The 27,606-nt window shown below is 37.2% G+C and overlaps 1 protein-coding gene across 1 annotated transcript in view; it reads right to left on the reverse strand.

Moving 5' to 3' along the window:
• Window positions 1-25,194, reverse strand: part of DCAF10 (DDB1 and CUL4 associated factor 10) — a 35,031-nt gene extending 9,837 nt beyond the window's left edge. The window contains exons 1-4 of the mRNA XM_084898737.1: window positions 24,555-25,194; window positions 18,951-19,064; window positions 4,548-4,745; window positions 1,117-1,319 (exon numbers count right to left, since the gene is read on the reverse strand). Of these exons, the coding sequence (XP_084754863.1) occupies window positions 1,117-1,319; window positions 4,548-4,745; window positions 18,951-19,064; window positions 24,555-25,099 (1,060 nt within the window). The 5' untranslated portion in view covers window positions 25,100-25,194. The remainder of the gene's footprint in view (window positions 1-1,116; window positions 1,320-4,547; window positions 4,746-18,950; window positions 19,065-24,554) is intronic.
• Between the last annotated feature and the right edge of the window lie 2,412 nt (window positions 25,195-27,606).

Consider the following 27,606-nt stretch of genomic DNA (forward strand, 5'->3'; position numbering starts at 1 on the left):
CAATGGATAGAGTGTCGGCTTGGGAACTGAAAGGTCCCGGGTTCGATTCCGGTCAAGGGCATGTACCTTGGTTGCGGGCATATCCCCAGTGGGGGGTGTGCAAGAGGCAGCTGATCGATGACTCTCTCATCGATGTTTCTAACTTTCTGTCTCTCTCCCTTCCTCTCTGTACAAAATCAATAAAATATATTTAAAAAAAAAATTAGTTAGTTCCCTTTGATGTTATTAAGAATCAGAATTATCCTTAGAACTCAGAAAACCTAGTTTTTTTAATTACAAAATGCCAACTAGGCCTTTAAATCACTGCTTCTCAGAAAGCCAAAGTTGATTATTAATGTTTAACCAGAAAAAAGAAATCTGAATCCAAAAGAATTATATCCCTCGCTTGCAAATAAATTGGTAAAACCTAACTTTCTACTTTTAGCAATTGGGCAGTTGCAGTACAATGAGGACTACACATTCCCAAAGAAATGGCCCTGTGCACACAGGAGAAAGAATCTAACCATTTGAAGCTAATTTTTTAATGGCATTTTATGAACATTATGTGTTCCAAGTGGGTATGTTCCCAGATCAGCCCTCTTTTTTCCAAAGGTAGATGAAAGGTAGTTTCTATCACATAATGTAGATAAATGATAGTGCCCAGATTTTTCTGAGCCCCAGATGCACTTACGCCCAATGAAGTCAGCAATAGAAGGAACAGGACTTCAGCAAGAGAATATTTAGACATCATTAGGTAAGATGCCCTGGCTACCTGTGTCTGAGCATTTGGAAGTGGAGAATACACTAAAGAATTAAAACTAAAATTCCATATTGACTATAACTTAAAAGCTCTATTGGGTTCCAGAAGAACTTAAAAAAAAATTGATACTACCTCAGACCATCATTAATTTTTGAGATAGTGATGACTTAGAAATACTGATGAAAGGTTTTCTGGCTAGTATAATGCTATGTCAGAGATACATATAGATCATTATCTTTCCACTGACCTTCCAAAGAATGTCTTTTAATTTTCTTCCCTTCTTCCTGCTAACATTCTCAGAATGGAAACATAACATCCCTAAGTCTGAGATTCTTTGGAAAATTCTTCGGGGGGGAAAAAAAAAAAAAAAAGCTTACCTGAACTTGATGTAGTTCTTCTTGCTCTCAAAATGGGATAGCTGCCTACTTCTAAAGACTTGGTTAAGTCAAGATCATGCAAAATCAAGAGATACCCAGAGGATGTTGAGATCAACATTTTGGAACAATCTGGTGTTAATCTCATTCGCATAAGAAAACGTGTGTGGAAAAATTTCTTATGTGGACACCCATCTTCTGTACACCTATAGAAGAAATCAAACCAACAACACCTAGTTATCATAAACATAAGGATTTGGTGAAAGTCATGTTTTTGTCCTTCAAACTAGAATTTACAGTCAATCTACAGTACACATGATTACACATGATAATTCTCTTGCTCACCATTCACTCTTTCATCTCCAATTTTCCTTCTTAGATTATTCTTTCCATATGTGTGTATACACACACACACACACACACACACACACACACAACATAATATGCTAATTAGATGGGACAGCTGAATGACCAGGGCTACAAGGGTCAAGGCAGCAGCCACAGCAGCTGCAAGGGCCAAGCCCCTTGCACAATTTCATGCATCGGGCCTCTAATATACATATATATATATATTTAAAGATTTGTTGAAGTAAACTCACTTTTTATTATTCTAAAAATCTTTAATCTTTTTTAAAATATATATATTTTATTGATTTTTTACAGAGAGGAAGGGAGAGGAATAGAGAGCTAGAAAGATCAATGAGAAAGAAACATCAACCAGCTGCCTCCTGCAACACCCCCTACTGGGGATGTGCCTGCAACCAAGGTATGTGCCCTTGACTGGAATCGAACCTGGGACCTTGAGTCCGCAGGCTGATGTTCTACCCACTGAGCCAAACCGGTTTTGGCTTACTCTTCTTTTTGATTAAAAATTTAGCAGAGGGGGTAGGGGAGGCAGGGGGAAGGTCAATGGGGAAAAGAAAGGAGACATATGTACTACTATTTGTAATACTTTAAACAACAAAATAAAATTTAAGCCCTAACTGGTTTGACTTACTCCATAGTTTAGGACATGCTCATTTTTGTACATGTTTTAAGTTTGCTTCAGATGATGTATTGCAGAATTATAAAATATGCCTAATGGATCAAGCTTATTAATAAGATTGAAATATTCTTTAATTCTTACTAATATTTGATCTATTAGTAAATGAAAGAATGGTGTTATTTTCCACTAAGTTGAGAATTCTGACTATTTTTTATAATTCAGTTTGATTTTGCTTTTTATAGTTTGAGGCTATGTTATTAGGTATATACAGGATAAGAAGTGAAATAAATCTTTTCATATAGTACCTTTTTATCACTAATAATGCCTTATGCCTTAAACTCTATTTTGTCTATTAATGTAGATACAACTTTTTCCCCCCTCTTATTTGTATTTGCCTATTATTTTTTCCCATCATTTTCTGTGCTTATCTGGTTTCCAAGCATTCTGTTTGGTTTGGATAGGTCCCTTATAAAGAACAAATAATTGTGTTTTGTTTTATAATCCAATCTATTATTATTTTTTAATGACTAGTCCATAAACATTTATTGTGATTATATATATATATATTTATATATATATATAAAATCTGCCTACCATATTTTTATGCTTAATTTTTCAAATACAGTATGTAAAATATATTTTCCACATATATTTCTATCTTTCAATGTGGTTTATATGTTTTCTTACTGTATCAAAATTTTAATTATTATATTGTCATATCAATTTTTCCCCTTATAGTTTTACCTTTACTGATAAGGCATTTTAATGTGTTCCTCCCATGATAGGAATTATATGATTGCATTGAGAAACATTGAAGTGAGATGAAATATCAGCAGTTGCCTCCCAAACATGACCTAACCAGAGATCAAACCTGAAACCTAGGTAGTATGTGCTCTAGCCAGGAATCCAACCTGCAATCTTTTAGTGTACAGGTCAGCAATCCCAACAACTGGACCGCCTGGCCGGGCTACCTGTTTTTTTTAATGATTTTCCCCATCTTTTCTACCTCTATTGAATTGATCATATTTTATTAACTTTTATCCTTCTACTAATTTGGAAGTTATCATTTATATTCTTATTCAAATTTTATTTCTAAATTAAAAAAAAATTTTTAACAGGTTTGTCTGTCTTAGTTTAAAGATAATCAGTATGGCCCTAGTTGGTTTGGCTCATGGATAGAGCTTTGCCCTGTGGACTGAAGGGTCCTGGGTTGATTCTGGTCAAGGGCACATGCCCGGGTTATGGGCTTGATCCCCAATAGGGAGCATGCAGGAAGCAGCCAATTAATGATTCTCTCTGATCATTGTTGTTTCTATCTCTCTCCCTCTCCCTTCCTCTCTGAAATCAATAAAAAAAAAAAAAAAAAAAAAAAAAAAAATCTTAAAAAAAATGAAGATAATCAATATGTAGCTCTACCCCTACTCAAGCAACATGCATAGCTAGAAATCTTTAAGAATATCCCTTTTCTTTTTACATATAACCTTTGAAAGAATATTTCAGAAATGATCCTGGTATACTACTATATTGTTATTTCACCATAGCTAGCAACAGATATGTTTAATTATTTCTCAAATCTCAACTCTTTAAATAATCAATTTCTCTGTAAGGAGACATTTTATTAGTGTTTCAAAACAGAGGCATCACTGACATTTTAGGTGATATAATTGGTCCATTATGCAAACTGTCCCCTGTACTACAGGATGTTTAGAAGCTCTTATCCCTGGTGACTAACTGCCAGTACAAATCCTCTTTTCTTCCATAGTGACAACTAAAATTGTACCACACATTATTTCCAAACATTCTGCTAGGGATCAGTACCATCCCAATTGAGAGACTAACTGCTCTTTAAATGATGAAAGCACAGTGCACAAATGGCCAAGTAAAAACAGATTTAGAATAGAAGGACAGCCTTAGCTGGTTTGGCCCAGTGGAAAGAATGCAGACCAAAGGGCAGGCCCGATTCCGGTCAAGGGTATGTACCTCAGCTGCAGTCTCCTCCCTGACCTGGACCTTGGTCAGGGCGTGTGCAGGAGGCAACTAATCAATGTGTCTCTCTCACATCGATGTTTCTTTCTTTTTGTCCTTCCTTCTCTCTTCCAGTTGCTCTAAAAATCAATGGAAAAATATCCTCGGGTAAGGATTAAAAAAAAAAAAAAGTGGGGGAAAAATAGAATTGAAGGACAAAAGAGTGAAAAACATTTCAGTTCAGGAAACTTATAAACAAATTTTTCATCATTAACTATGCTACTTGGACTCGTTTCCATAGAATTTCTCCAATTTTTTTAGATGCAATATATGACTAAGTGCAAGCAATGAAAGATAGAATCATTTTTTGATTGTTTTTTTCCACACAAAACCAGTTTCTTTCTCCTAAAGATATAAAAGCTGAGACAGTACACTGAATGTTTATCATCTTAAAAAAAAATCCTAACATGATCTATTCACAAACCTGTTAGTGTCCCAAATAATGACATTTCCATCAAATCCTGATGTTACTAAGAGTCTTGTATTAGTGTCATATTCGATGTTCTTCACCCAGCTAGTGTGACCATGTAAAGTGCATACTTTGTTGTTCAGTTTTCTCAGATCCCATAGTGCTATCGTAGTGTCATCAGAGCAGGTAGCAAACAGCCGATTATCAAGAAATCTACAAAGCAGAAAAGAAAAACTGGTTTATTTAATCTCTTATTTAAGAAATCTTGAGAAACCATATTACCTAATCAAGAATACAAACAAAAAAGGACTACAAACATACTGTATAAGCCCAATGATGCTGATATACAAAAAATAAATATAATTCATATAAAAACTGATTTAATGAGGGCCATATTGCAATTTTATCTATTGGCTTTACAATATTGACTTTTATTTGGAAATGAAAATAGGAATAGATGTTTGGAATATAGTTGTAAAGAGAAAAAAGAACTTTAAAATCCGTATAGGAAACGCAAATGCTGAGAAACAATTTAATAGGAGACAGAAGAGATTTTGAAGACAATTTCCAAGGAAGACATGTTAAACACAAAGGGTTAAAAATTATGAGAAACTTGTACTCTGCTACAAGTAACATCTCTTTCTTTTTAGAACACATGTACATGCAAAAATTGCTATTAAAATGCCATAATTTTCGTTTATTAATTCAAAGGCATTCTCTAAATAAGCTCACCAAGCACCATTTTATTAGGACCAGTCAAGATTACAAGATAGAAAATTAAAATACTCTTTTTAATTCAAACTTTTAATTACTTCACACTAATTTTTTAATGCTTAGTGAGAATATTTTTTAAAAATACTTAAGAAATAACAAACATGCCAATCACACTTGAATTTCTGTCTAATTCAACATCAGGATGCTTTCTCTAACATACGCTTTTTGTTGTTGTTGTTAAAAATATATTTTATTGATTTTTCACAGAGAGGAAGAGAGAGGGATAGTCAGAAACATCAATCACCTGCCTCCTGCACACCTCCCACTGGGGATATGCGCACAACCAAGGTACGTGCCCTTGATTAAAATAGAACCTGGTTACCCCTCAGTTCGCAGGCCGATATTCCATCCACTAAGCCAAACCAGTCAAGGCTAACATATGCTTTTTCATATAACTTCCTAAACTCTCAAAAAAGATATGAATTCTGGAGCTTCTTTCAAGATAAAATTACATATAATTATTTTATATCAGAAATCGACCTCAATATCCACAAACACCACAATGACCTTCCTGAAACGAACATGGTTTTAAAATTTCAGGCCTTTGTTTAGACTGTTCTGCTACCCGATACTACCTCCTCCTACCCCTTCACCTGGCTAACATTTGTTTTCTTGTTACTCTTCAGCTATCATCCCCTCCACGAAGCCTTCCCTCTCCATCCAGCCTGGGGTAGATCTGTGAATCTTCTAAGCATTCTACCCTTCCATCACAAAGCTTAATATTACAATGTCCTGCCATTCTGTCTTCTTGAAGGGAGGGAGAACCTGTCGGCAGGGTTCATGGTTAGATCTGCAGGACCTAACACACCTGTGCCAGGCACATAATAAACACTTACAAATATTTATTAAATGGATGAATGAGAGAGGCGTTAATTTCCTGGTGGAAAAGACACTATAAATATATGTAAATAGTTATACAAGATAATTGTGTGGAATTAGCAGAGAAAACAAAGTGGTTAGGAAAGACTTCATGGTGGTGTCATTTGAACTGACTTGAGAAGATGATCAGGAACTCCTTATAGAAGCTGTGAGGATGATGTACTCTGAGAGACTTTTAGGAATGCTGTGTATGAAGAAGTAAAGACAAATAGAGAATATATCATGGATTTATTCTATAACGATTCCCAATAATTATTTAATTACAAATACATGCCCATTGAAAATATTTTTTAATGGAGAAAAAAAATCCAGCACCAAAAATATCTGCTGTTCCTGTATTTCAAACCTAATATCTCATAAATATTTTGCTACCTTATTAAAGTTTTATTGACAAAATCATTCTTAATGGCTGAATAACATTCACTGTATGAATAAACCATAATCTTTTTTCTTTTTAAAACTAAAATGCAGCCGAAACCGGTTTGGCTCAGTGGTAGAGCGTCGGTCTGCGGACTGAAGGATCCCGGGTTCGATTCCGGTCAAGGGCATATACGTTGGCTGCGGGCACATCCCCAGTGGGAGATGTGCAGGAGGCGGCTGGTCAATGTTTCTCTCTCATAGACGTTTCTAGCTTTTTATCTCTCTCTCTTCCACTCTGTAAAAATCAATAAAATATATTTAAAAAAAAAAAAAAGAAAAAGAAAAAAAGAAAATGCATTTACTGGATGTTTAGATTGCTTGCAATATTTTACTATTATAAAATACTATGATGGCCGGGCCAGCGAGACTCAGTGGTTGAATGTTGACCTATGAACCAGGAGGTTATGGTTTGATTCCCAGTCAGGGCACATGCCCAGGTTGTGGGCTTGATCCCCAGAGTGGGGCATGCATGAGGCAGCCAATCAACAATTCTCTCTCATCATTGATGTTTCTCTCTCTGTCTCCCTCTCTCCCTTCCTTTCTGAAATCAATAACAAAATGTATTTTTTAAAAACCACACTATGACAAATCTTCTAACAGCCAAATATTAGTCACATCCTTAGTTATTTTTCTAAATACATTTCCAGAAAAACTGTACTACTAAGTAAAAAGGGATGTTTTAAAATGTAAGGCTTTTGATACATATAGTCAAATTATCCCCAAAAGAACATACCAATATGTAGTTCCACCAGCAGTGAGGAGAGTCCTTTTCTCCAAACCCTTGCCACACAGATATTTTTAAATTCTGCTTAGTGCTGGGAAAAAAACTCTTTAAAAAGACTGATTTCAGAGAAAGGGGGAGAAAGAGAAAAAAAAACATCAACAATGAGAATCATTGAACAGCTGCCTCCTGCATGCCCCCCAATGGGGATGTAGCCCACACCTGGGCATGTGCCCTGGCCAGGAATCAAACCCTGACTTCCTAGTTCAGAGTTATCAATGCTCAACCTTGGACCATACCGGCTGGGCAAAAATCATCTTGTTTTAGGTTAAAACTTTTTTTTTTTAGTAAAGATGAACTTTTTCCATATTAATTACAATAGATTTTATATCTTTTGTGAACTGCTATTCATGTTCCTTACTGATTTTCCTTTTGCGGTATTATTTTTATTAGTTGAGTGATAAAATCTCTTTATAGTAACAATTATATATCTTAATTTTTCAAATACAGTGTGTTAAGTATAGTAAGAAAACATATAAACCACATTGTGGTTTTAATGTGGTTTATATGTTTATATGTTTTCTTATCAATACTAAATCAAAATTTTAATTACTATATTATCAAATAAAAATTTCCCCTTATAGTTTTATCTTTACTGATGAGACATTTTAATGTGTTTCACACATGACAGGAATTATATAATTACAAAAAAATGTAATAACAAAAGGCTACTGAAAGTCAGTCAAACTTTTAAAATAAGTTGATCATCATCATAAGAGTATCTTTATACATTTGAAAATTTAGAGAAAATATATAACATAGGTATTTTGTTTAACCTAGAGAAAATAATGCACATATGGATTGAAAACCCCAGTGGGATTATATTGCTGTGGGCCACAGTAGTCTACCCTGAAGTATTTAAGGCAAGAAAGTGACATAATAAGAATTTCAGAAAGATCTCTGAAGTAGCTAGCTTCCAAAACTCTTGGATTTTTATAAAAAATAAAGTGATCAGGTTTTAATTTTTTGTCAATAAGGTTATTGAAAAAATTATTATTGTTACATGAAAGTATATTTTAAAACCAAGAATGAATATAATCTTGAAACAAAGCTAATAATTTTGAATTGAATAAATCTATCTTAATGAAAACTTTAATACTTTGACTTTAGTTTTCTCATTTTTTTACCTCCAAGTATTACCTGTTAAAAATTTTGGTGTTAGAGCCCTATCAGGTTGCTCTGTGGTTAAATCACTGGCCTGCCAACTGAAGGGTCCTGATTTCAATTCCAGTCATGGGCACAACGCACCTCCGTTGCAGGCTCCATCTGCGACCCCAGTCTAGGAGTGTGCAGGAGTCAACCAATCAATGTCGCCTTTACATCAATATTTCTCTGTCTCTCCCCATCCCTTTCACTCTAAAAATCAATGAATATCTTCTCAAAAAATATCCTCGGTGAGGATTAACAACAAAAAATTTTGGTATTAGCCCTGACCGGTTTGGCTCAGTGGATAGAGCGTCGGTCTGTGGACTGATGGGTCTCAGGTTCGATTCCGGTCAAGGGCATGTACCTTGGTTGCAAATACATCTCCAGTAGGGAATGTGCAGGAGGCAGCTGATATGTTTCTCTCTCATCGTGTTTCTAACTCTCAATCCTTCTCCCTTACTCTCTGTAAAAAAATCAATGAAATGTATTTTAAAAAAATTTTGAGCCGAGACCGGTTTGGCTCAATGGATAGAGCGTCGGCTTGGGAACCAAAGGGTCCCGGGTTTGATTCCGGTCAAGGGCATGTACCTTGGTTGCGGGCATATCCCCAGTAGGGGGTGTGCAAGAGGCAGCTGATCGATGACTCTCTCTCATCGATGTTTCTAGCTCTCTATCTCTCTCCTTTCCTCTCTGTACAAAATCAATAAAATATATTTAAAAAATAAATAAATAAATAAATAAATAAATAAAACAATTTTGATATTAGATCCCTGGCCGGGTAGCTCAGTTGGTTAGTGTCATTTCCAAAAAGGTTGTGGGTTTAATCCCTGATTAGGAATCAACCAATGATTGCATAAATAAGTGGAACAATAAATCAATGTTTCTCTTTTTCTCCTCCTGCCACCTTCCATTCTCTCTAAAATCTTTTTATTTTTATTTTTTATTTTGGTATTAGAGAAACATAGGTAAAGGAAGTAGATAAATTATAGAAAAATAAAAATGTAGGCTAGGAGACTGGTTAAATTATCTACAGTTCTTACCCTAAAGTAAGCAAATGCAGTGAATGTAAAGTTTTAGGTAAGTTCTTGGAGTTGTGGTCCAATCCACTCAAATGAAAACTCAGTCTAGCCTAATTAGTTAATACGTAGTTGTAATGTTTTCAACTCCAACTCCCTAATAAGCAGGAGACACTTCAAACACACACTGAAACCTATGAGTTTCTGAATTATAGAACTTCTCTGTAGGTCCCCATCAACCCCCCAACATATGACTATAACAACTCTTGATAAATTGAGATATAGATAAATTGAGGTCTTCTTTATCAGCAGATAACTGGTAAAAAATGACAGCAATTGAAATTGAGTTTTATTAAACAGGAACCAACATTTCATTGTAAAAGGAAAAGAAAGTGTTGAGTAGTTATTTAAAAGAACTAAAAATCATGAAAATAATCCTTTCTTACATTAATTTAACTATGTGCAAATTCTTTTTTTTAAGGTGAAAATTCTTAGAACAAGAATTTTTTTTTAATTAATTTATTTATTTTAAGAATAAATTTTTTATATAATCTTTACAACTGAAACCGGTTTGGCTCAGTGGATAGAGCGTAGGTCTGCGGACTGAAAGGTCCCAGGTTCGATTCCGGTCAGGGGCATGTACATTGGTTGCGGGCACATCCCTGGCAGGGGGTGTGCAGGAGGCAGCTGGTCGATGATTCTCTCTCATCAATGTTTCTAGCTATCTATCCCTCTCCATTCCTCTCTGTGAAAAATCAATAAAATATATTTTTTTAAAAAGAAAAGAAATATAGAATCTTTACAATGAAATTATGACATCAGAAAATTGCATCTTTACTTCATATTGAGTTTTATGCTATAACCATACAGAGCCTAATTTTCTGTATATATGCAGGGGCTTTATCACCTTTCCCAAGGGCTCTCCTCAGTCATGTGAAATACATAATTTTTCAAAGTACCTATCATGTCATCATTTCTATTATTTTCTGTTCTCTAATTGATAACTAGCCTAACTCGATCAAATCCTCATTTTCCAATGATTTTATATGTAATCAATTCTGTAACATCATTCTCAGGGTTTTGTGAAATTCTACATCCTTTGCAAAATAAGAAATTTCATGTTCCCAGGGATAAGCACTTATTGATTAGTATATCGTTTGGAATATAACAATCAGGAAAGACCAACAAAGACAGTGGGGAAGAAAAGTAGATTCTTGGATATCAAAACGGGTACTAGTCTTTTAACTGTGATATCATGAAGTAAATATTCTTATGATAACCTCAGTTCCCCCTGTAACCCCATAATTGGGGGAACTTAGTTATTAAATGGATTTTTAAATCTAAATCCAGAGTTCTCATGAATTACAAGAAAGCTTAAGAATTTAAATTATATACTTTCCCTAAATATGAAGAAAATGCTCTCCACAATTATCAACATTTTTATTTATAAGATAAGCAAATCTCAAAACTACAAAATAAACTAGAAGACATTACTAAGTATGTGCAAAATGACCATTTAGAATCAGGAAGTGCATGCCCTCATCTCTGAACAGTAGTGAGATGGTCTAATGGAACTGAATATGAATTCCAGCTTCACCACTTATTATATATATTATATACGTTGGGCAAGACTCTTTATCTGGGTTGCAATTTCTTCATCCCTTACAATGGGTACAACATCTGTCTCACATCAGGATACCATGAGAATTAAACATATTATGCATGAAAAGTACTTCACAAAAGGTTTGGCACATGGTAAGCATTCAACAAATGGAAGTTAGTATTATTAGACACACACATTTAAGCTCATGCCAATGACTCCTGAACTCCTTACTCAAAACTATAAAGTTATATACTTCTAAAAAAGCTTCAAAATCTGTTTGTTTTTTTTTCTAACAGATAAGAAGCAAATTCAAATTTGTAGGTGTAGGGTTCTAGGGCAGGCACACTGACAGCAGCAAATGAGAGCTGACATTAATAAGGAACACACATTCTAATAGCAGATTAGTCAGAGCCATTTTGAGTAGGGGCAAACAACTTGATATGTGTCTTTTCTTTTTGAGGTAATAAAATTTTAAATTGTGAAATATAGAGAAAATATGAAGAATATAACAAACACCTTCTAATACTCACCACCCAGCTTTATTAAATTTTAACATTTTGTATCATTCAGATTTTTAAAAACATTAAAAACACAGTTGAAGTACCCTGTATATCCCACCCCAAACCCATTCCCCTCCCTCCCTCTCCAGAGGGAACCACTATCCAAAATTTGTTTGTTGCGCCCCACACAATTTTTTAATACCATGGATTCATAAGTATGGAGCTATAAACAATTGAAAATATTGTTTCGCACTCTATTTTTAAAATACTTAATGAGCACCCACTATGTGCTAGGCATAGTTCTAGGTGCTGGGGATAAAGCAGAGAACAAACCAAGAAACATGTGCCCTCATCAAGCTTGTGTCCGTATATTTTCAAACTATATAAATGGTATCACACTACATACAGTTCATTCTACAGTTTGCTTTTCTGGTTCAACTTCACATTTCTGACATGTATCTCACATGCTGATTCTTTTAGTTTAACAGATGTATAGTATTCCATTGTATAAATATACCAGAGTTTACCTTCCTCTTGCAGATTTATTTCCTTCTAAAACTGATAATTTATAATGAACCTTTTCTTTCTTTTTTTTTAAAAAATATATTTAATTGATTTTCTACAGAGAGGAAAAGAGAGGGATAGAGAGTTAGAAACATCGATGAGAGAGAATCATCGACCAGCTGCCTCTTGCACACCCCCTACTGGGGATGTGCCCGCAACCAAGGTATATACCCTTCACCGGAATCTAACCCGGGATCCTTCAGTGCGCAGGCCGACGCTCTATCCGCTGAGCCAAACCGGTTTCGGCATGAACCTTTTCTTAACATACCTCCTTGCTCACATGTGCTGTAATTTTTTTTTTAATTGATCTTCAATTTTACCGGACATTGCAAAATTGCTCTTCAAATTAATTTTGCCAATTTATACTCCATCAATAATATCTAAGAATTTCTATTTCTCAACATCTTTGGTGTTTCTTCACTGCTATTTTTATTTGCATTTCCATGGTAACTACCGGTAGTAAGCTTGAAAATCTTTCCATATTCATTGCTTATTTCAGTTTCTCTTATGTGATTCTCTGTCATTTTGTTCCAGAATAATTGTCTTACATATTCTGGGTACTTATCCATTTTTTAGTTATGTGCATTAAAAACATTTTCTCCCACTAGCCTATAGCTTATCTTCTCACATTCTTATGTCTTTGGTTATAAGAAAGTTTTAAATTTTTTTAAAAAATCTATTTTATTGATTTTTTACAGAGAGGAAGAGAGAGAGATAGAGAGTTAGAAACATCGATGAGAGAGAGTCATCGATCAGCTGCCTCTTGCACACCCCCTACTGGGAATGTGCCCGAAACCATGGTACATGCCCTTGACCGGAATCGAGCCCGGGACCCTTGAGTCCGCAGGCCGACGCTCTATCCACTGAGCCAAACCGGTTTCAGCGAAAGTTTTAAATTTTAATGCAGTTGAACTTTTAATCCTTAATGGCTTGTGCATTTTGTATATTTAAAAAAAAATCCTTTTTATACTTAGGGTATAATATATTCTATATTTCTTCTAAAGCTTTAAAGGCTTGCTTTCATCATTAGGTATTTAATCTAACTGGCAGTTACTTTTAGTTATGGTATGAGATAAAAATTTAATTTTTTCATATGTATAACCAGTTCTCTGTTTTCCATCTTCCCATATAATGCCCCTGCTGTCATATGTTAAATTTCTGAAGCTCTGTTTCGTCCCATTAGTCACCTAATCCATCCCTGTCCTAAGACCATATTTGATATCTGGAGAGGTGAGTACTCCTATCATCTTAGTCTTCTTCAAAACAGTCTCATATATTCCTGGTCCTTGCTGTTCAATATGAATTTTAAAATAAAGTTATAAAAACTTGATATTTTGATTAAAACTGCACTAAATTTATAGATTAATCAGGGCACATACTTAGGTTGTGAATTCAATTCTTAGTCGGGTGAGTGTGGAAGGCAACAATTCCATGCTTCTCTCTCACATCAATGTTTCTCTCTCTCTTCCCCTTCCTCTCTCTCTTAAAAAAGAAATCAATAAAAAAGTCCTCAGGTGAGGATTAAATATATATACTTTAAATTTTTTAAAATATATTTATTATTGATTCCAGAGAGGAAAGGAGGAGGAGAGATAGAAACATCAATAATAAAAGAGAATCATTGCTCGGCTGCCTACTGCCCGCCCTCCCCCACACTGGGCATCGAGCCTGCAACCCGGGCATAACCCTGACCTGGAATTGAACCATGACCTCTTGGTTCACAGGTTGATGCTCAACCACTGAGCCATGCCAGCAAGGCAAAAGTTAAAATTTTATCAAGCATTTCTAGTTTATCTTTTATAGCATCATTTTTTATTTGCTTGATTCACTAGTTTTGGATGCAATTATATATATAATAAGGTCTCTGTCTTGTTCAGAAAAATAAAATAGATTCAGAACAACGTTTCATTAAATATATATATGATAAAAAACTAAAAGTAACTAAAGTAATATACAATATAAGCAACAGGCTGACCAGACAGTAGCTATCACGCACACTGACCACCGGGAGGCAGATGCCCAACACAGGAGAGACGCACCTGGAACCAGAGAGGAGGGAGCCCAATTCCGGGGGGTGTCACCTGAGAACCGCCCTTTCCCAATCGGGGGCCCCTCAGGGGATGTCGGAGAGCTGGTTTCAGCCCAGTCCCCGCAGGCCAGGCTGAGGGACCCCACAAGTACACAAATCCGTTAACTGAACCGCTAGTAGATTTATAATTCCTTATCACTCCATTTTGGTTTTTATACTTCAAGTTGCATATTTATAAATATCTTATTGTGGATTTTTCCTTTTCTTAATATGTACTGCTGCATTTTATCTTTATTAAAGACTTTGGTCTTCCATCTGTCCAATAATAACCTACATCACTTTTCTTTTTCCATTTCTGGGCATTTTTGGTATCTCTATAGAGAATATATAAATGATTTTGTTTTTCATTCAAATTGCTGTTTCTGTGTCTTTTAATAAGATCTACCCATTTATACCCATTGTGAACGACACATATATTTAGAACTATTTCTACTTCTTTTTTCTAATTATCTTTCCTTTGCTTTATCATTATTATTATTATTTATTATTATTATTATTAACACTTTTTTAAGCTTTTCTGTCTTCAATATTCTCTTTTCCCTTCTGCTGGTTTGGAAACTGTACACTGTACTTCTATTACTTTAGTTACTTTTAGTTTTTTATCGTATATATATTTAATGAAACGTTGTTCTGAATTTATTTTATTTTTCTGAACAAGACAGAGACCTTATTATATCTTCCCACTGAACAAAACCCCTCCTATAAGTATCCAAAAATATGGGTACAACCTATTTTTTGTTACTCTCTGGAACTACACTGTTCAATTTGGTAGCCATTAGCCACATGTGACTTTTCAGTTCTTGGTATGTAGCCAGTCTGAAATGATGTACCCTAAATATACAATATGCCCTGGATTTTGCATGAAAAAAATATATATATAAAACATCTCAATACATTTTATACTGATTACATGTTGAAATAATAGTTTAGACATACTGGGTTATCTAAAATGTATTATTAAAATTTAATTTTAAAGATTTCTTTTTTAATGCAACTAGAAAATTACTTAAGGGACCAGAATTAGAACTTTAATTTTTAAAATATATTTTCTTAATTTTTTACAGAGAGGAAGAGAGAGGGATAGAGAGCTAGATACATCAATGAGAGAGAAACATCGATGAGCTGCCTCCTGCACACCCCTCACCGGGGATGTGCTCACAACCAACATACATGCCCTTGAGCGGAATTGAACCTGGGACCTTTCAGTCCGCAGACCGACGCTCTATCCACTGAGCCAAACTGGTTTCGGCAAGAACTTTAATTTTATTTTAAATGTACCCCCTATAAAGCCCCTAATTATATTTCTGCTAATAATAATTAATATCATTTATCATTTCACCTAATTAAAATTCTTCACTCTAAAACAATGGTTCTCAACTGTTCTAATGCCACGACCCTTTAATATAGTTCCTCATGTTGTGGTGACCCCCAACCATAAAATTATTTTCGTTGCTACTTCATAACTGCAGGTTTGCTGCTGTTATGAATGGTAACATAAATATTTGTGTTTTCAGATGGTCTTATAAAAAACTAAAAGTAGCCGGGACCGGTTTGGCTCAATGGATAGAGCGTCGGCTTGGGGACTGAAGGGTCCTGGGTTCGATTCCGATCAAGGGCATGTACCTTGGTTGCGGGCATATCCCCAGTAGGGGGTGTGCAAGAGGCAGCTGATCAATGACTCTCTCTCATCGATGTTTCTAACTCTCTATCCCTTTCTCTTCCTCTCTGTACAAAATCAATAAAATATATATTTAAAAAAAAAAAAAAAAAAAAAAAAAAAAAACTAAAAGTAGCAGGGTCACCTAAGACCATTGGAAAACATAGGTATCTTCATTACCACTCATAACAGTAGCAAAATTACAATTATGAAATAGCAATGAAAATAATTTTATGGTTGGGGGTCACCACAACATGAGGAACTGTATTAAAGGGTTGCAGTATTAGAAAGGTTGACAAACACTACTCTAACATAACAGTTTACCTGGATATGACATGGTATTGCCTTAGTATTTTTTAAGGTATTCCATTTCTTCCTAGCATCAATTGTTGCTGATAAGAAACCTTCTGTTAGCTTATCATACCTCTGTAGGTTATCTGGCTTCTAACTTCGGTGACTTTTATGATGCTCTCTTTATCTTTGATATTCTAGTTTCACTACAACCTATCTATTGTAGATGTGAATTTTTTTTTCTTTAACCTACTTGATATTCTAGAATCTTACTCTTGATGGAAGGACTCAGGTCCCTCTTCAGTGCTAAGAATTACTTGTCTCTGTGCCCCTCTGTCTTCAAAAATTAGTTCTCCACCACCGAAACCGGTTTGGCTCAGTGGATAGAGCCTTGGCCTGCGGACTGAAAGGTCCTAGGTTCGATTCCGGTCAAGGGCATGTACCTTGGTTGTGGCACACCCCCAGTGGGGGATATGCAGGAGGCAGCTGGTCAGTGTTTCTCTATCATCAATGTTTCTAACTCTCTATCCCTCTCAATTCCTCTCTGTGTAAAATAAATAAAATATATATTTTTTAAAAAATTAGTTCTCCACCAATCTCTGCATCTTCTCTCTTTTTTTTTTTGTAATTCTTATATATTTATTGGAGTCTTTCAACTAATCTTCTATATCTTTTAACTATTCTTTCATATTTGTATCTTTTTTCTGTGTTCTAGAAGAAATCTTTAGTACTATTTTCCAACCCATTAATTCTATCACCAATGGTGTAAACTTTAATTTTACACTGTAAAGGGTAAATTTATCTCATCTACTGTGTTTTTATATACCAACTACAAAGAATTCTAATTGGTTCATTTCCACATTAATCTGTTTTTGTTTCATTCTGTTTCAAGAAAGTACCCCTCAACTTATTTCTTTGAGCATCCTAAAAATGCTTTAAAGTTCCTTCTAATCAATGGAATACTATGCAGCCGTTAAAAAGAATAATATCACCTCATGGATACTAATATGAAATGATTTCTAAATATGTTTTGAAGTGAAAACGCCAAAGTACATAATAGTATGTATAGAATGCTACCATTTATATAAAAGTGTATGTATGTATTTATGTATGAGTATGTATATGCTTGCATATGGACAAACTATCTCAGAAAAGATAGCAATAAACTGGTAATAGTGGTTGCCTCTGGGGAGGGGAACTGGGTGGCTAGGGGACAGAGGTGGGAGATAGACTTACTTTTCACTGTTTACCCTTTTGTACCTTTGAATTTTGTACCTCTTGCATGTATTACCTAGTCAAAAAAAATAAAAATAAAAAAAATAATTTATTTTTTAAAGTAAAGTCTTTGTTGGACTACTCCATAAATTAATTTCATCCAGAGAAAATGCCTGTGTTAGTTGCTGATTTTGTTATGATATTAATATTAGATGTCTTCATGAGTTTTGCGATTTGGGTTGTAGGCACATTTTGAGTAGTAAAAGGTTTTTTTGTTTTGTTTTTCTCTCTCCCCACCTATTTGATAGTTTTTAGTTGGCCCCACTTTGCATTACTGGACCCCTAAATGACAACTAGACCTTATAATAATATTAAGACCTGCAGTTTCATGATGATATTGAAGCTATCACATATATTCAATCACTGACTCAATAATGACTTAATCAATTCCTGGTCATGAGTCTGTCTTTATCAACTAAAACTATAGCCCCAGTAGTTAACAGCTTTTTCCTTTTTCGTCCTTTCACAAATGAGATATACGTTCCAACAAAACCCCTGGCTTCATGTAGTGATTCCGGTTTCCCTCTCACACGAAGCACTTCTGGCACTTTTCTGTGTTCAGTTTCCGGCCCACAAAGACGTCTACTGCTTCACAGCCTGGGCATATCTTTTGTGCTACTTAATTCTTTGTTCTCAGATGTGTTTAGAGCATAGATGTTACATTAAAACTCAGTAAGTCATCTTGACTAGAAGTAATTTCCACAGTTTTGTTTTTTTAATTAAAAGTAATCATTAAAAAAGTAATATAATCTCTACATAGTTTATAAAATTGCTCATAATCCATTCTAACTCATCTACTGTTAGCATTTTAAAATATTTCCTTCTAATCTTTTTTTTTTTCTGCATCATGTCACATTTGTAGTTTATGTCATGATTTTAATCTATATTATCCCAAGTATTTATATATGTTGATATGTAGTCTTTGGGACCATCATTTTAATGACTGCATATTAATCCACCAAGCTGTTCAACTGTTATCTATTTCCCACATTACTGAGAATTTAAGAAGCTTCCAACAGTCCTATAAAGAAGTTCTCTGTGCATATGTGCCTTTTCCCCTCAATAGTTTGAATTTGGGAGCTCGTGGTGAAACAAGCTAAGTAACAGGACTGCCAAAGCCTAAAGGCAATACAAGACTATTATCATACTAGATGAGGTTCATAATGATGATTCTAATATATGAAGAGAAAAAGAAAATCATGTGGAAGTGAAAAATGTATTTCAGAAAGATTCTAATCCAAAACAGTTAACAATAAGTTTTATAATTAAAGGGATCAATTTCACAAGGGATAAAATTCACAACTCACAAATGTATACTGTATGTCTAGCACTACCGACAAAGCATTACACATTTTCATGAACTTCCAAAACAGAATATTTTTGGTGACAATAATAACGTTCACTTTTTTACTATAATACTAACCTGATATTATTTACGCAGTCTTCATGGGCTTCAGAAAGTGTTTTTATGTGCTTAGATGATATAGGGTCAAAAAGCAGAACTTCAGTCTGTTCACAAGCAACCGTCAGCACTGACCTGAAAGCAAGTGACACATTTCTTTTGTTTAGTTTTCTACTATTCTCTGGTTATTTATATTTATTTATAATTATGCAAACTATAAGTGAGTAACTTCTTTTTGCCCATGTTAGTAGGAAATAGTTAAAATACTAATGATATCCACTATTGGCACTAGTAGGAAATGGTCCTCTTATACATTATGGTGGAATACAAACTGGTATAGTTTATGTTTGAGGAGTATAAGTATCTATCAAGTTTCAAATGTGCATATATTTTGACTCAGCAATTTTTTTTCTGGGCACTTATCTAGACACATAATCATCCATAAATACAAGGAATATATGCTTCATTGTAAGGAGAAATTGAAAGAAACCTAAATGTATATGAAAGATGGATGACTGAGTTTTAAAAGAGATATAATAGTTTTATGTGGTTACGATATGAAAGAACTCCAAAACATATTTTTAAATGAGAAAAGCTGAAATGAAGCAACGCAGAGAGAAAATCTTATACAATAAAATTTTGTATTTATCAGTATTAAAATGCACTGAAAAAGTATATATCCTATCAGTTAGACATATATAGTCTTTATCTTTTCCTTGTTTTTTTAGTATTGTCTCTATTTTCAAAACCTTTCCCTATTACAAAGTTATATTTTCTTTTTTTTAATATATTTTATTGATTTTTTCACAGAGAGGAAGGGAGAGAGACAGAGAGCTAGAAACATTGATGAGAGAGAAACATCGACCAGCTGCCTCTTGCACACCCTCTACCGGGGATGTGCCCGCAACCAACGTACATGCCCTTGACCGGAATTGAACCCGGGACCTTTCAGTCCACTGACCGACGCTCTACCGCTGAGCCAAACCGGTCTCGGCTACAAAGTTATATTTTCATAAACCTTTTACAAGCCTCATTTTGATTTCTAAAAATCCATTGTCTTTTATTGATTTTGGTTAAGTCCAGTTTTCTGTGGGCACTGCTCTTTCAGAAGCAGATCTAGCAAATAAAATCATGAGTCTTTGAAACTACAGTCTCCTCAATTTATTGTTCCAATAACAAGTGGAATTTTGTACATTTAAGCTGAAAGTGCAAAAGATAGAATATCAAATAGACAAACTTTTGTATTCAGAAAAAGCTTTTTAGATAAAGTTGGAGAGGGAAAAATTCAAACTGTCCCCATATTTAGTAATCATAAAATTATCCTTCAAAGGGCATCTGCATAAACACCATTTTTTTTTTTTTTTTAGTGGACTTCAAATATTTACTATATCTGATGGACTTTTGTGCCAACTGATCATCATGAGTAAGAAGTATTCAAATTAATGTCTATAATTTTAGATGGTGTATAAACACATTTCTTTTTGTTAGTCAGAAGAGACATGAAATGGACTTTTCTTCTTGTATAACAGGAAATGAATCAATAACCTTAATCATTATAAATAGGAGATCTATAAAACATTGTTTTGTTTTAATCCAATTATATTTTTGTACATGGCATGAGTTGTAACTTTGGTCCAGTCTTGTGTTGGAGGCAACCAATCTATGTCTCTCTCTTACATTGATGTTTCTTTCTTTCTGTCTCTCCCTCTCCCTTTCACTCTTTCTAAAAATTAATGGAAAAATATCCTGAGGTGAGGATTAACAAAACAAATGTGTATATATTTTGTCCCCATATCAAAGCCTACGCTTTTCTCATTGTTTGAAATGCCATCATTATCATATATGTTTTGTTTTTGTACTCTATGTTGTATTCTATGCAACATTACCACACTATTTTAATTTCTAAAAGTATATTTGATATGTGGCAAGGTAAGATACCTTCACTGCTTTATAAATTTTTTCAGGGGCTAATATTATGCTTTCTCTTCCAAGTGAATTTTAGATATAGTATATCAGGTCCTACTAAGACATCTTATTGGTATTTTTATTGAGATGCACTGACTTTCTTTGTTGATAATATATCTACAAACAATTGTTCTTTTCTTTTTTATTACCTTTTTTCCCTTGCGGCATTGGCTAGGACTTTCAGTACAATATTGAATAGAAATGTTAATTTAGCAGCCACTCTTGTCTGTTTCTTTCGATCTTCAAGAATGTATTCCCCATTTCATCATTAAATACAATGCATTCTATAGAGTTTTTTTTGTCATTGAAGCTACCAAATTCCTATTATTTAGATTAAGGAAGTTCTCTTATACAACAAATTTGCTAAGTTTCTTTTTCATTAAAATATGTTAAACTGTATGAAACATTTCCAATATTAATTGAAATTCTCTCATTATATTTTTCCTTTAAGATGTTAAGGTAGTGATTTACTTTAATTTATTTTCTAATAAAAGTCAAACCAAATGAAAAGTCAAACCAACTTTTCATTTCTATCATATTGCTAGATTTATTTGGCTACAATGGTGAGCTCACATCTCTGGCTTCCCTCCTTTTGCAGTTCTTGGCCCTACAATTTCCTCATTGTCTCAAGCCTTCCAAATAAGGTTTTTATATCTTACATTAAATATTTATATTTTCTCTAGTCTTTAAAATTATTCTCAGAGGGTTGGTCCAAACCATCTATTTTACTACTTCCGGAAAACTACAAACTCTACCTTTTGCATCTGAAGTCATTGCCCCCCCCCACCCCCCACCTTTCTTTCTTTCTTTTTTAAATATATTTTTATTGAATTCAGAGAAGGGATAGGGAGAGATAAAAACATCTATGATGAAAGAGAATCACTGACTGATGCATCTTGCACACCCCCTACTGGGGATCAAGCCTGCAACCTGGGCGTGTGCCCTTGACTGGAATCGGACCTTCAGTCTGAAAGCCGACGCTCTCTCCACTGACCCAAACCAGGGAGGGCTCATTTTTAACATTGTATATTTGGGCACTCTCTTGATTGATGAGTGTTTTTCAATTGTATTTATCTTTTCAAAGACACATTTTTCTTTCAATTGGGTATTGCTATGGAATTTTAAAATTTCACTAATTCATCCTGGCTTGGCTAGAGTGTCGTCCCGATACACCAAGGTTTCGGGTTCAATCCCTCGTCAGGACATATATAAAAATCAACCAATGAATGCATAAATAAGTGGAACAAATCTGTTTTTCTCTCTTTCAAAAATAAAAACAAAATTTCACTAATTCTATTTTTTAGAATTTTCTTCTTTCTTCTGCAAAGATTTACTTTGCTGTTATTTGCAGATAACTATTCTTTTTCTTCAGATGGACACTTAGCTCATTAATTTTCCCTGTCTTCCTTTCCAGTTTATTAAAGACTATAATTTTCCTATGACGTACTATTTTACTTACATATAAACCTTACAAATTTTGAGACATGTGGTACTTCTATCATCATTTAGTTCTAATTTCCACTGTTATTTCTGCTCCAAGCCCATTGCGCGCCCTGAGTTTTTTATAAATGTTTCTTAACTTTAAAACACATGAGTTTTTTAATAGTTATTTTATTAATTTATAGCAATCACATTGTACTAGAAAAACTGTACTCTAAAATAAACTTTTGAAATATGTGGGCTTAAAAGTGGAAATTTTATAAATTTCCTTTGTGTTTTAAAAAAACAAGCATAAAGTAACATATAGTCAAGTATGATACTTTAAAAAGTTAAACATTTATTAGTATAAATTAACATGAATAAAATTAAAATAATAATCCTATAGATTATAAAAATGCTTGCCAAATGGTATTAGCTGTAACTCAAATTATTCAACAAATTATTCTAGTAACTTCCAATCATTTATTAATATTTGGAAATTGTAGCCACAATCTTGTTTGATCCAGATGCCCTTGTCTGAACCATGGACATAGGAAATTGCATAAAGCCCTTCTAAGAATTTCCCTATTAAATAGGTAATCATTATGTAACTTGTAGTCTTCATAAGTTAAAAAAAATCATTATTAACAGAATTGTACATTCTTTTTAACTTTTGTTGAACTAAGTGTATTTTTAATGCTTGCTGTTAGTTTTCTATATTCAATATGTATTCATATTAATAACTAAGTGACAAAAGTAATTTATTGATATATCATATTTAATTGATTCAAATCTAATCCCTCAGCCCAGATGAGAGGTAATATAATATGGCAGTTATGAGTAGAAGTCAGGATAGAAATCCTTCGTACATGATAAGCTTTTTGCTTCTCAGTTCCCTCAACTAAATGTATCTGGTACAGAGAAGAGTTAGGTTGGCAGTCATTTTCATTAATAAAATGAGTGTTATTAATACCATGGTGGGCTGGCATTCAGTGGGTTTTGGCAAACTTATCTCAATAAATAATGGCAAAATGCAATAGGAATGATAAAATTAGGGATCTGCATCCCAAGAGTCATTTATCCATAAACCATTCCCTTAGGCCTCATTCCTCTATTATAGATTTTATCCTGCCATAGAAGTACACACTATGCCAAGAGTTAATATGCTTGGATAGTACCTGAAGTAGTATTATTACTCTATTAGACTGCCCTCTTCATTTCTCCCAGAGGATGCAGTTCTCACAAAAGACCATATGAAAATGGGAAAGTCGCTGAAACCGGTTTGGCTCAGTGGTAGAGCGTCGGTCTGCGGACTGAAGAGTCCCAGGTTCAATTCTGATCAAGGGCATGTACATTGGTTGCGGGCACATCCCCGGTAGGAGGTGTGCAGGAGGAAGCTGATCGATGTTTCTCTCTCATCGACGTTTCTGGCTCTCTATCTTTCTCCATTCCTCTCTGTAAAAAATCAATAAAATATATTTAAAAAAAAAAAAAAAAAAGAAAGAAAAAGAAAGAAAAGAAAATGGGAAAGTGCTTGATAAAGGCAGGGAGCCCCAAAGGTCCCAGGTTCGATTCCGGTCAAGGGCATGTACCTTGGTAGTGAACACATCCCCAGTGGGGGGTGTGCAGGAGGCAGCTGATCGATGTTTCTAAACCCTCTATCCCTCTCCCTTCCTCTCTGTAAAAAAAAATCAATAAAAAAAAATTTTTTTAAAGATATACTTTGAAAATTATATCCAGGCCAAGCATGAAATATTCCATCAGCCAGGAAAAGGCTGGGGCCCCTGAACAGAAGCAGGTAGCCCAGCCTGGGAGCTTCACCAATGTCCTACATCGTCAGGCACCGCTGGGCATCTTCCTGGGGTAAAGGAACGCGCGCTGGTCCCGTCGGACCGGCCGGGCACAGGGCACAGGGCACCTGCAAGCTGCCGCCCCCTGACACCAGCTCAAAGGAGACAAACGCAGGCCTCGGGTGACAGGGACAGGACGGGCAGCTATTCCGTGTATTTCTACTGAACACCTACTGTGTGAACGTCTACCTAGCTCTGGACCCGCATTTCTCCAACCCCGAGCCGGCCTTCCTGCGGGTGAGAGACGGACGAGGCCGCCTCAAAGCGCCAGCCACGGGGCACGCACTTCGGCCAGAGCCCGGGGCCTGGAGGCCGGCGCCCCCATCGGGCTGCCAGCCCCGGGCCTCCGTCCGCGGGCGGCCGCGGTGCCCGCCCCCGAGGGCCCGCTTACCCGTCGGGCGAGTACTCGAGGTTGAAGACGGCCCCGTGGGTGCGGGTGCTGAGGTACACGGAGTCCGCGGGGTGGATGGAGCCGTAGAGGCTGGTCATGGTGCGGAAGTTGTCCCGCGCCGGGTCCACGAACAGCCCGCGGCCCAGGCTGCGCTCCCGCAGCCACCCGAACAGCCGGGCGCCCGGGCCGCCCGGGCCGGCGCCGGCCCCGCAGTCCGGCCCCGACCGCCGGCGCGGCGGGGAGAGCGGGGACCTCGGCTTTCCCGGGGCCGGGGCCGGGGCCGCGGGGGGCTTCGGGGCTCCCGCCGGCCAGGGCTCGCCGGCGCGCGCGGCGGGGGACGGCGGCGAGGGGCTGCGGGCGGAGCGAGGGCTCCTGGAGGGCGACAGGGGAGGAGGGGCTGCGTCAGCCCCGGGCGGCGGCGGCGCCAGGAGCGGGGCAGGGAGCGGCCCGGCGGCTGCCGCCCGCTCCCCGAGCGGGGCTGGCTCCTCGGTGCCGGCTCCGGCCATCCGGTCCCCTCCGGGGCTACCGGGCCCGCAGGGAAACATGACGGACGCGACCGCCCGCGGCTCCGGGCCGCTGCCCCGCCGGCCTACAGCTCTGCGCTCCCGCTCCCGCCGCCGCCACTTCCGGCGCGCGCAGGCCTAACCCCGCCGGCTGGGAAACCCGCGCCGCCGCTCGGCCGCCGGGGACCGCGATCGGGGGAGCACCGGCCGGCCGCGGCAGGAAGGCGGCGACGAGGTGTTTTTAGGGGCTGGATTGGGACCGTTAGCTTCTGGCCCCGGAGGGCCACGGTGGGTGTGTAGTTGTCGGTGACGGTGGTCCTGACCAGTCAGAGAGGCTGCGCATGATGGCGTTCTGTGATCCCCGCTGCACCCCGAGGCCAGCGAGGGGAAGACGTTACCAACGCGTGTGAGGGGTACACACACACACTGCCTGCTCAGCCTGGGAAAGGAACTTCTGCACTAAAAAGCCCTGGCCTGCCGAGACTGATTTGGCTCAGTGGATAGAGTGTCAGTCTGCGGACTGAAAGGTCCTGGGTTCGATTCCAGTCGGGGGCATGTACCTTGGTTGCGGGCACATCCCCACTGGGGGGTGGGGGTGGTGTGCAAGAGGCAGCTGATAGATGTCTCTCTCTCATCGATGTTTCTAGCTCTCTATCCTTCTCTCTTCCTCTCTGTAAGAAAATATATATCGGAGGCATATTGGTGTCCTGAATAGCCCAATTGCCAGATCTCCCTCTGCAGGAAGGCGCCTGTGTATCCATGAAGAAAAACGTGAAGGATCTTTGTTGAAAGATCTATCCATCCTGTGAGAATAGATCTGAAGGGTCTCTGGAGAACAGGAATGAAATTCAGAAAGGGCTGAACATTCGGCAGGTGCTCCCACCATAAACTTATTTAGCTCACCTGTCTATGAGTTGATTGAAAAAAGGACTAGAAACAAGCGTCCTGAGTTCAGAGAAGATCAAGGCATCCATTCCTCTGGAGGTATTCTCCATCTTGTCCCCACAGGGCAGCAGGGGTAGATGTCTGTCTTATTAAAATATATAAAACCCTAATACACAAATAGATAAATGTAGGAACTGGTTGCTATAACATGCGCTTACCACCAGAGGGCGCACGGAAACATTACAGGCATAGGCAGCAGGTGGCAGAGCGAGGAATATGTTGGGCGTTGGCCGGGCAGGGGCAGGATGGTGGAGCAGGTGAGCAAGGGCACCAGACCAAGGTGGGGTGCTGGTCACTGTCATCAGGGTGAGCCTCTCGTGGTTACTGAAAATTCTTTGCTCCTATGTGCCACTGCCCACCCTGCACTCACACTTGCTGCCGGCACTGGCTCTGCTCGCATCTGCTGCTGGCACCAGAGCCCCCGCTCGCATCTGTTGCTGGGTCCTGGTGCAGGCTCTGGTTACTCAGCGCCATCAGCGGTGCAAGCGGTGGCTGCTGGCCCCAATCACCCCTGAGGGCTTCTCCACCTCCCCCTGCTCCTGAGGGGCAGTCTGGTCAGCAGCTGCTACTTGCAATCGCTATGCACCATCAGCAGGTGAGAGCAGGGCCAGTGCCACCAGAGCATGTAATCTGTGGAGGCGGAAGTGGGGTTGCCAGCAGACAGGACTGGGGGCTGCTGAAGGAGGGCCATGTGGGGGCGCAAAGGATGGGCTGACACCTGCCCCAGTGCCTAACACAGCCTCACAGCCCACAGTTCCTTTCAAGGTGCATGAATTCATGCACTAGGCCCCTAATTATTAATAATGTCCCTTAAGACTCACAACTTCTGGCTGCAACAAATACTTAATAGAGGGCCTCTGCTTGACCCACAAGTTACAGCCAATGGCTAAAATGTTATGGTTTTATGAACTTTGACCATGATATATTTACCAGAATTAACTTTTTTAACAAGTAAAATAAAACTCAATTTTAAAGGTTATGTATTCCAAGGTATTTAAGTTACAGTTTCAACAGGAAAACCAAAGCTCTGTGAGTGTTTGCATTGGCTCAATATAATCAAATTTCACAGCTCAGGAAATTAAAAATGAGCACTCTGAGTAAGAACTGTTCACTGACCACTTAGAGAATCTAGAGGAGCCAAATGAGAACAAAAACATTTTGTAGGTTTATATGTATCTCTAGCAGTTGGATATTGAGAATGAGTCTTGAAAAGTGAAGATAGCCACAAACTTAAGGCAGCAGTGGTTGAAACACACACACACAAAAAATTATTTAGTAATGCCAGAGTTTACTGTGTGCTTCTAGTTAGAATGTGAGTGCTCACTTATTCTGAATAATTTCTACTAAAACCTAGAATAAGTTACATAAAAATTAAAATAAGTGATCATGATTTTACAACCCACCAGTAAAAAACAAAACAAAACAAAACAAAATAAAAACTTTGGAGGTTATCTAATTGAGAAAACACTAAAGACAGAAAAACTTCAACTGTGTCTGTTTCTATTTACCTACTGCCTTTGTGAGCCTTTACATACAACATTTATTTTTATTTATTTATTTTTTAAAAAAATATATTTTATTGGTTTTGTACAGAGAGGAAGAGA

Source organism: Pipistrellus hanaki (genome assembly GCF_964339955.1).
Source record: "Pipistrellus hanaki genome assembly, chromosome: 11".
Classification (NCBI taxonomy): Eukaryota; Metazoa; Chordata; class Mammalia; order Chiroptera; family Vespertilionidae; genus Pipistrellus; species Pipistrellus hanaki.